The sequence below is a fragment of the Cataglyphis hispanica genome, chromosome 15 (assembly GCF_021464435.1).
Source record: "Cataglyphis hispanica isolate Lineage 1 chromosome 15, ULB_Chis1_1.0, whole genome shotgun sequence".
Lineage (NCBI taxonomy): Eukaryota > Metazoa > Arthropoda > Insecta > Hymenoptera > Formicidae > Cataglyphis > Cataglyphis hispanica.
In genome coordinates, this window is record NC_065968.1 from 1,289,141 (window position 1) to 1,300,580 (window position 11,440).

General features: G+C 29.0%; 1 protein-coding gene across 1 annotated transcript; it reads left to right on the forward strand.

Annotated features, from left to right (window-relative positions):
- The first annotated feature begins 4,271 nt into the window (after positions 1-4,271).
- LOC126855316 (uncharacterized) lies at positions 4,272-10,866 on the forward strand. The gene is made up of 3 exons (XM_050602860.1): positions 4,272-4,510; positions 6,593-6,851; positions 9,324-10,866. Coding segments are annotated over exons 1-3 (783 nt in total). The 5' UTR covers positions 4,272-4,508; the 3' UTR covers positions 9,846-10,866.
- Positions 10,867-11,440: the final 574 nt, after the last annotated feature.

Consider the following 11,440-nt stretch of genomic DNA (forward strand, 5'->3'; position numbering starts at 1 on the left):
TTTTTATGAAATAAGTAAGCTAAATTAAACTTTTAGGTTCATACCCTAAAAATAGATTTTATAACATTTCTCTCTTATTTATATTTATTCAATAAATATTCCTGAAAAGGATTATTTTAATAGAATTAATCATATATTTTAAATTAATGTCCTGTCCATTCCGTGTATGTATTATTCGGGAAAAGTGCCCTCGTTGTGGGTCATACGTTACTTTCCCGCGATTTCGTAAAGGTACGTAACAAAGGCGAACATCGGCTACAGGTAGCTCCAGACGTGTAATCGCCTTAGCAGATATTTCTGAATGCCGCGTTCGTAGGCCCCGCGAAAGTCCCATCCACCCCATAATGGGTATCCGGCGCACGGTAATGATAATCCCATAATGCGCGGATCTACTTGAAATTGGCCGGGTACACAAGTCTCGAATATCTTCCGCTCTGTGCGCATCGAATATATCATACTTCTATTGAATTTCATCCACCAATCTCATATGGCCGCGAGAGATGTGGGCATGCTGGTCAGGATATATTGCGTATAAATGTAAAGACCTAGTCTGGTACTTGAGGCACAATAATTCGCTAGATTCAATAGAATTGACGTATGCATCTTGTAGTCGTGTTCAATCGAGCGGCATGAAGAATCTCTGAGTTTTTGGATATGATGACAATATACGATTATCGAGTGCATGTACAATGCGAAAAGGAAGAAATAGAAAAGCTATTTTAAAAAGTAGGAAGCAATAATAGAATTATTGTGCATATCAAGACGGATAAGAAATTTATTTTTTTGAATTCATAATCTCTACATAATATGCGATTTTTATTTGTGAAAATTGAAAGTAGAATTTAAGTAAGAAGGAAAAATTGTCGAGAAAATTATTGAAGTAAGTCAGTGGAATAGACATACATTATAACATGACAACTTGATATGAAAAATGAAAAGCAGATAAAATCAAAATTTTATACTAGACTTTATTTTCCGTTTACTGCCATCTCGATGTAAACCTTGAACGATAATGTAACAAGAAATGAAAGTGTGAATAATCACCGTAATAAAATTTATTGATAAAAACACGAATTTGAAAGAGTAAAAGAAATTCGAATTTTAAGCGCTTGCATTAAAATCTAAATTATTTAATGATGTCGCAAATTTTATTTCCATAATGACTTTAGAAGACGTTTAATAGATTTGCTCGACTGGCAACATTTTGTCGATAATACTGTCTGCGTACACACAAGATTATTAAAAATTATAAAAAAAATATTATATAATTTAATAAATTTTATTGCAATATAATAATTCTAGGAATAATTTTTTAGCTCCTACATTGTTGGTAATTTAACCATAATGGGTAAATTTGCTGGCGAGTTCAATAAAAATCTCGACATATGATATTTATACTCCTATTTCGAGAATGTCGGAGAAGTTAACCAACAGCGAGTTCTTGAACTATCGGTATTAAATATACTGGAATTAAATCGTCTCTCCCTTAGTCTGACTCTTCCATTTCGACCAGCATGGATGACCCTACCGGTATGTTATCACTGGTAAAGCTCTGAGGTACATTTGATAAAATATTCAAATCTTTCACCCGACAAATATCTTTGTTAATATTGATATTTTTTATTTAAAAATAATTGAAATATTTCATTGGGACGCAGTCGGCAATATTTGATGAAACTTTTACATAGAGTGCGTTCTGATATTAACTGCCAGTACTGAAAATGTATAGTGACTGGCAGTGAATATACCGTAGCTATAGTCGATAAAACCAAATTTTCTTGAGTATGTAAAATGCTATTGATAATACAAATAAAGTTTGCAATATGTAAGTAAAAAATTTGGAACATGATAAATTTTAAGTTAAAATTCTCGGTTTTTATGTTTTTGCTTAAAATAAAATAAAGAAATTATATAGAAATAACAAAATTGCTTGAGCATGCCTGTCTCCGAAAACCAGCAGCAAATAAAATTAAATTTAAGGGGACAAAAAGATTAATAAAAATGCTAATCTAAGTGCATCATTAAGGCAATGTTAGCATGATAACCTATCTTGCGTTCTTTTCGTTATTTTGCATTTTGATATAGTAATTAATATTTTACTGAGTTGATATCAAAAACTTAATATAATATTTGTGCCTTTTCTCATCGATATTTTCTTTAAAGATACTCTCAGTTATCTTTTTGAGTAATTAAAAACGAGTAAATGAAAGGATGTAATTAAAAAGAAAGCTCTGTTACTAATATCACAGTTATTGAATTAACCATCTAACAAGAATGCATGAAATGAAATTTACAAACTTATGAAGTTACAAAAATAATTTCAACTCGGCAATCTTTTGTGAAATTTTTGGAAGTTAAACAATTTATCTTAATTTTCTAGAATATATGAGAGAAAGCTATATATATTTAATGTATAGAAATTGCTCGCACGATTATTAAAAGCGCCACGTACATATAACATGATTAGTAGCGTAGTGAATATAAGAAATTTTAAATGAAGATTTTTTATATAAGTCAAGGATTAAAAAAAAAAGATGAATATAATTTACTGCGATCATTTATTGCAATTAATAGTATTAAATATTTAATAACAAAGTTTAGAAAAATTTCACGTTAATTTCACATGAATTATGTCTAAAATTAAGCACAGAATAAGATTTTGTTTTTTATATAATTATTTATACTTATTTTTTTACAAAAAAGAAAAATATTTTTTTTAATCATATAATATGAAAAATCAAAAATAATGTGTAATTCAAAACTTTTGTCACAATAAATTTTATTTTAAATAGAATGTGGTGTCAATTATAATAATTTTATTAGCTTAATTCTGCAAGACTATGTGCATACAATAACTATTTTAATTAAGTTGGTGTCTCCCTTTTGTTTACTATGGTACTAAAAGTAAAAAAAAAACTTACATAAAGTAGACTTGATATTTTTATGTATTACTTTCTATCAAATTGCATTAAATAAATATTGAAAGCAATTAATATAGCTTGAAAAAGGTTCATATTTACATTGCACTACTGCTAAAAAATTAATAATGTTCGAAATATATTACGACGAAATAAGAACATTTGGAATAACAGGAAACAAAATCTTATTAAATATAGAAACTAATACGCGATACGAGTATCAGATGTCTAGTGCTTAAGATTGATTAATTATTCAGATACATTCGATATAAATATATAATGTTTGTATGTACTTATTTCTTAACAAGTTAGAGTTATGTAAAATAAAATATAACCGATAATTATTCAATTCTCGGTATCCGCTTACTAGATGTTAGGTATCACAATGGCAGATAACGTTATTCTACGACATATCTTAATAGTATTAATAAAATGATAAAATTGATCGTACAATATTGATCGGATAATAACATATGATTGATATCGTAGAATGTTATCGCTACGTGAGAATTAACAGGTGCGATTCTTTTATTTAACTCGTGAATGATTTTACTTCAAAGATAGATATGATAGACTTCTTATAATTGTAGCTTGCGAGATTTTATCATTACGTATCTCGTACGGTGGTTCACGGACTATGTTTCCTTTCTTGGTTTCTTTCTTTCTCCATTATCCGTAATATTTTAATATATTAATATCCCACATTTTTTAGTAAAAAGTTTAATATATTTACTAAAAAGATGTATATATATATATATATATATATATATATATATATTATTATTATTATATATATTATATTATATTAATAATTATTATTAATATATATATATATATATATATATATATATATATATAATTTTTTCTTTGAACTATTGATAGCATTATTGTTTCGCGAAATACATAATTTGGCACGCTCTCAAAGATACGGATATAATCCTTATATTCAGATAAATATGAAAATTCGTGTAATTTCGAGAGACGACGGTCAGTTAATACACGAGAGCACCAGGAGAGATCTGTAAAGGTATTCGAGAAAGCCTTTGAATGCTTTCGAGTTAAACCAGCTGATTATATCCTTGCTGGCGTCGGTTTAATCCGTCTCCGTTTCATTTGCATCTTGCGCTGATGGGCGCGCATAAAGCGTACGTGATCGCGATAAAAGTCAGTGTCATTAGCGTGACGCCGTTAACACGTCCCAGAAGACATATCCGATAATGTCCAGTACGTGTCGCATTTGTCTTATTAATGCAATGCGAGTCAACCGCCGCTCACTTATCAGTCATGTGTCTGGCGCAAAAATCCCGCTCGGGACGTCCCGCATTTTTTTTTCCACTTAGGATTCTCTCGACTGGCGCGAACTCAATCTTACGAGCAGTGGCCCCGACATCGATCTCTCGCGGCTCGTAGGATCCCGGCTCGTTGCTGATCCCCCTCGCATCGCCCGCATTAATCGCGCGCGTCATCGGCATATATTACGAGGAAGAAATTTGCCCACTGTAGTTTCCCTTTTGTAGACAATCGTCGTTCGTCGCTCAAGATAGTCAGTTGCGAAAGCTCTATTTGCGTACGCATTCGCGGCGTTAGCTTATGTAAGTCCTCATTATTTTTTTTTTTTCTTAGATTTAAATTTTTTTTGCTAATTATGTGGTAAATGTGCATAATCACTAATTAATTAGCATCATTATTTAATATTTTCTGTAATTTTGCAGAATATATATAGAATATACTATAAATAATATTATTTTTGGTAACGATAGACAGACGAGCATGGAATAATAAAATAATATGTATAAAATTAATATCAAATTCTTTGAAGCCGCGGATTAAGAAGAAAGTATTAGTAATTAAGGAAGAAACAACAAGTTGGAACAAGTGGATTGAAGGAGCAATAGGTTCGCCCTCGTAACCTCGTTCGGCAAACTGCCTATTTTCTGCTTTCCGCGCGCACAAATTGATTTTGATTTTTCCTTTTTTAAACCTTTTAGACCATTCAATTTTAAAACTTGCCTTAAAAATCAATCCATTTAATTAGAGTAGCTCTAGAGTGATTAAGAGGTAAACTCAGGTAATTATACTTGCTTATTAATTATGTGAATTATATCATTAGCAGATTTTTGTTCAGCATTACAAATAGGAAATTTTATAGAGATCTGATTGCCAATTGATAAATGATTAATAGATTAAATGTTGAATAGATTAAATAAATTCTGCGTAAGATTATTCGATAAAAATTAAATATTATTAAAAATCATATAAGATTTATCGAAATGTAATTATCATGATTATTTAACTCATTTGTTTATTTAATTAATTAATTATTTGATTGCTTAATTGATTATTTAATAAGTTATATAAATATTAAATTTACTTATAAGTAATATCTATATTTTAAATTAAATTTGAAATTGCATACTATGGCGTAAATTTTGATTATTTTGTTAAGATGCGTCAAAAAACAATATCCATTGTCTGCATTATTAAAGCTTTTAATTAATGTTACAGTATTTATATCGGAATATTGTTATGGTAGAATTTTAATAATAATATGTGTTTAATACCTTCTAAAGCTTCAGTAAATATGATTCGCAATACCTTTTATTTTTTTTTTATTGTCTTCAACGATATTAATTATAATTCTAAAGAAAAACGAAATAAAGGCGTTCATGTACAAATATATATTATGTTTATCATATATATATATTACGTATATTCATTAAATTTTACTTAAATGTTTATAAATTTAGAAAAATTAATCATAAAAATATAAAAATAAATATAAAAAAACATATAAGATATAGCTTAATTCTTAAAAGAATAGTGAATGTATGTGTTTGTGTCGCATTTGAAACCAAGTCACATTTCAACTAGATACCTTATCACGTAACACTCGTTATGTTTCCATTTGAGCACAACCTGACAGTAAGTATTTTAACATGTCATGGGAATACGGTCGTTAACTTTTATAGCACCATAATATGTGTCATAAGAATTATAGTCCAAGTAAAATACAACAAGGAAAAGAAGATATAACAAACGGAAAGATATAATGTTTTGTTGCATGACGTGTTAAGTATGAATCAGCTTTCAAGACGTATTTTCCTCTAACATTAGATTAACATTTGTCGGTCAGTTGCGATATTATCATTTAAATATTTTAAGCACAGATGTTTCACATATAGACATTGCATATAGATATATACATCAATTCTAAGTATATGACTTGATAACAATTTATCAAATTTATAAATTGATAACGATGCGTTGCGCGCGCGTATTCTTAATGAACAGAAATATATATAAATATTATTTTAGCTGCAAGTGTTATTTCAAAATAATTAAAATAATATTATTAAATTATAATAAATATATTATTAAATTATAATAAATTTTATTAATTATAAAAATAATAAGATTAAAATAAAAATTATAAAATTATAATAAATTTAATATTGAATTAATATCTTCTGTATATTTATAATATATTTCTTTTAAAAAATGCATACGTTTGTGAAAGAGATTAAACACTTTAATAAGTAAAATAAAATATTAAAAAATGTGAAATTTTTCCAAAAAATTTGTCATGTTTTATTTTCAATAAAAATGGATAACCAGCAGCCACCCGAGAAATTTATAAGTTATATAATACCAATAACAAATCGTACATATTGCAGGACAATGGCGAATAGAAACAATGTCGAGCTCGCGTTTCAATCGACAGAATCTGCGTCGAGAGTTCCACGTAACGATTCTGCTAAAAGTATCATAAGCTGCGAAAACAGAAGGCCAGAATGCAGCGCTCAACGTATATTTATCTCTGCGATGGACGCGATTAACCATGTACTGATCATAGCAGTAACGATATATCTCGTATATTACTCAGCGAAGGAACATCACGTAATAAATATACACGTAATCCTCTGCACTTTCGGGGTAAGTATTCCATCTACTTTCGCGTGAAATACGCGTTTGATCCTTCTCCTTCTTCGCCGTTTATTTTCTAAAGCACCGTAACTCATCGTAAATTGGTGAAACTGATCGCGCTACGTATATCACTGCCCTCGTAATGAAATGCCAAACTTTATTCATACTTTTTTTTGAGCGCACTTTACAGAAATATTTGGATTAATTAAAAATGCTTTTGGTGCTTTACGTTACATGTAACTTCATCTGAAATCTCGCGTATGCAATGTGACTATAATAAATTATGCAAGCAATATTATACAGCGATAGAAAATTTATATATTTTTTCGTATAATTACGCACAACTTTGAAACATTTGAAAATTTGATTAAGAGGACATTTTTTATTGACAAGATTATATAAAAATATAAATTTTATACATCATATATATATATATATATATACATATATATATATATATATATATATATATATATATATATTTAATTAAAAAAAAATAATAATTATGAAGAACATTATTTTATATAGAATTTCAAAATTTCTAAAACTGTATTGTATACGTCTTTGTGTGCACGATATATACAGTAAGTTTAGTATAATTTACACAGGTGTGTTAAATTTTGCTTTGCCTTCGAGGTGCAAATCGATAGCAATGATTAATTTCACTGTATATTACTATATCGAAACTTCTATTAACAGAAGCACCTATATTCAATCTAGAAAGCGTCTTGTCTATACTTACCTACTCTTACAAGAGTAGCCTACTTTTTAATTTTATCCATTATACGCTACGATGACACGAGACGGTAGTTATGGTCAGATTTATAAAAAATGTAAAATCACTTAAAATTTTTCAAGTGGATTTTAATGAATAATTTAAGTAGTACAGTGCGCGATTTGAAAAGTTGTTAAAAAGAAAAAAACAAAAAAAAAAAAAGAAGAGAAAATTGTCGCACGATGCATATGTCGTGTACATTTGCTTTTAGAATCTTTTAAATATAGCTGTAAAGAGATAGCGCCTTCTTTTTTTTAGTCGTGATGAAACACGTTGTAAGGATAAAAGTTTCTCGTGAATGTAAATTTTTTTTAAAGCCTTTTCTTTTCGCGTTCGTAAGACGTTTTCATTTATTACGTAGCTCATCGACATGCATCTGATACACGCGCGGTGCTGCGCCAAGGAAAGTTCATTGTGTGAATTACGTTCTTCCTTGAACTCGTCGCATCAATATGCGAGTTTACGACCGAACTTGTAATGAATCGTAACGCTTATCTATTCCTTGTAACAAAGTCCCGGTTCGCTCGGGCTTCAACTGCAACGATAATTGCTTATACCCGCTTATCCTTGCAAAGCGCAGCTTAAACGTGGATGGATCATTAATTTTGATCCGTCTAAACTAACGGTTCCTCGTATATACAAATACATTCCTCTATCAAATTATTCATTCGCAAACGGTCAACAGATTAAATGTAATTAATTTTTTTGTACACAATTTTTTTGATAAATATAATAATAAATGCATCCGAGCATCATAAAATCTGTTTTTTTTTTCTCCCTCGCGGAAACGTATATTTTTACTTTGCACGAAGATAAATTCTGTGTTAGTTATTTTCAATTTTATATTTATTTTATTCTTTTTACATTGATAAATATTCAAGATATTTTTTAATTTTTAATATATCGAAAATTTAAATTTTTGAAAATTTTTGAAATTTTTGAAAATTTCTAAATAATTCGATATATTAAAAATTTGAATTTTTAAAAATTCAATTCGATATATTGATGTATCGATATATTAAAAATTAGTCAATATATATACGAGTTTTTGAAACATTTGTGTATTTTTTTAGTGCATCGTATATTAAGCAAAATATAGTAGAACAAAATTTTATGGTCTTGTGTAAAACTTTATTCCTCCAAAAATAAAATAAACGATTTTTGGATATCTTTAAAGATATTTGCGCGCTAATTAATTTAATTGAAGTATTTTGAGAATTTTTATATCTTAAATTATGTGAATTATTATTATTATATTATCTGCGCGTATCAATTATTTCTATAATATAAAGTTTTATTTTGCGCTTTTGTTTTTATAAAGTAGATTTAAAAACAAAAACTGCATTCGAATCTTGCCATAGAAACATTTACGTAAAAACTATCCAGTTACTATGCAAAGTCAGTCTCAACCAAAAGTGACACGTAAGAAATTGAATATGTTTCATACTTGTTTTTAATCGCATCATGTGCGACAGCAAGAAGTATTATACAGTGCATGTTGTAATTGAGTTTCAGCGAGTCGCGAAACTCAAATTATAACATCCACTTGCCCCGGCGAGTAACGTCCAGTGTAGAATTGCCGTGGTATCGAGCGCGGTTCCTTCCCCATCGAGAATAGAGTTTAGGCCAAAGAACTTCTAACGACTTACCCAAACGATCCAGACTTCTTTCCCATTCCCGCTCTCACAAATCGCTCATTCTTTCAGTACGTTCTGCTGATGTCGGAGGCTATTGTTGTCTTGGCGGGTGATCATTTTCTCACTAATTCTCTCTCGCGTCGCGCCAACAAACATCTCCATTGGATTCTCCAAGGCATCGGGCTGATTTTCAATTTCGTCGGCATAGGCCTCATGTACAACAGCAATAAAGTACACTTTCATTCGATTCACGGTATTACGGGCTTCACCTCCCTGGTAATCGTGTGCACGGTAACGATCTTTGGATATCCAGTGTGGATCGCGTGGAAAGTACGTAAGTTTGTGCGGCCAGTGGTTATCAAGTTCCTTCACAATTTTCTGGGCACTGCTGGTTTTGCCATTGGTATGGTAGCGCAGTGTTATGGTTACAAAAAGAAATGGATATACCAGACGACGAAAGAAGAGTACGCCAGCGACGTACTACTTGTTCTTACGGTATTGATCACGATACTATCTCTGAGAAGCGCACTACTTTCTCTCACCAGACAAGGTGTCGGTTTTCTAAGATTACTTTGTCCCTCTGTCTCGTAGAAGAAAAAAATGCTGAAAAAAATAATAATCGCCAGTTTTATTTTATTAATTTTTTTTTTTATAGTTAGAACGATGTAAATGTAAATGCATTGTGAATATAATTAATATAAATATAATGTAAATAATTATATATAATTTTATCAAAGAACTAATGACTAAATACAACCTTTTTTTTATTTATATAATAAAATATAATGTAAATATTATATTTTAATAGGATATAATTCTCTTTAAAAGGTTTTGTAATTTCTTTTTATACGATGTATCAACATTTTTCTATTTAAAACTACAAGAAATTTATTGGAAAAAATTGTTCTGACATTCAGATAAATTTTGCTCTTGCAACAAAGAATTAATTATTTATCTGCAATTTAATCTATTCAAATACGAAATATCAATAGCTCAAGATATAAAATCAATTTTATGCAAAAAGCTATGAACTAGAAATAATACAAAGAACATAATTGTCATAATTTCATTATTTACATTAATGATATAATTATTGGATATTTTATACTGCGCTATTAAATGTTAGTTTAGCAATTATTTGAGCGTTACAAGGCGATATCAATAACGCTTTAGCTATTATTTAAATTGCGCGTAATCGACCATTATTAAATTATTATTAGCTTTTACTTTTATTATTGTCAGTTGTTTAACATAATAGTTTGTATTCCGAGAGACAGGCAGGCACGTCAATTTAAGAAGCATTTCGAGGGAAAGCTAACTCATGCTAGTAAAATATCTCGCAAACAAAGTCTGACTCCTTTGGTGGTGAAGATAATGTTATTACAGAATCGAATTGCAAGATGTTCCGGATGCGAGCATTCGGTTACGGCAACATGCCACTTCTAGCTTCTGACGGCGTATAAACGAGAGAAGTCAAAGTTTAATTAGACGCTAAAGCATAGTACAGTCTGAAATTTCGAAAGTCGTAATTTCTCCTTGCTGCCAAACTGTAGTCTGTTTCCTATTTTCTGTCTAATATACAATATATATATATATATATATATATATATATATATATATATATATATATATATACTCGGCTTCATTTAATACTGCGTATCCAATACTGTTAATAGGATCAATTGTTTTATCAAAACAGCTAGTACTTTCAAAGTGCTCATCTAAAGATGTATAGTCATAAAAAAAAATCGAAAGAATAATGTAATAGTCGTCTTATCTTCTTTATTACTTTATTTATTATTTGTATAAATAGCAATATATATGTGAATGTTTTTAATATTTGAATGTAATAATACATGTGAAAATATGATAGATGCAATAATTTATCTTATAAAAAATAATTTAGAAAATAATACATTTATAATATATTGTTTATATTTATAATATATTGTTTATAATATATTTTTGTACTTATTTTAATTACAAAAGGATGATATGTGTAAAAAATAAATCTGTCACATAGAGAGTGAAAAATCTGTAATAATTGATTGTCAAAATGTGATTTAATTTAAATGGAGAAAAAGAGAGAGTTTATTGTATTGCATAAAATTTAAAAAAACTTTATTTTGTCATGTGTCACAATTATGCAGTTTGCCTAATGGTTCATACCCAGTGATTTGCAACAT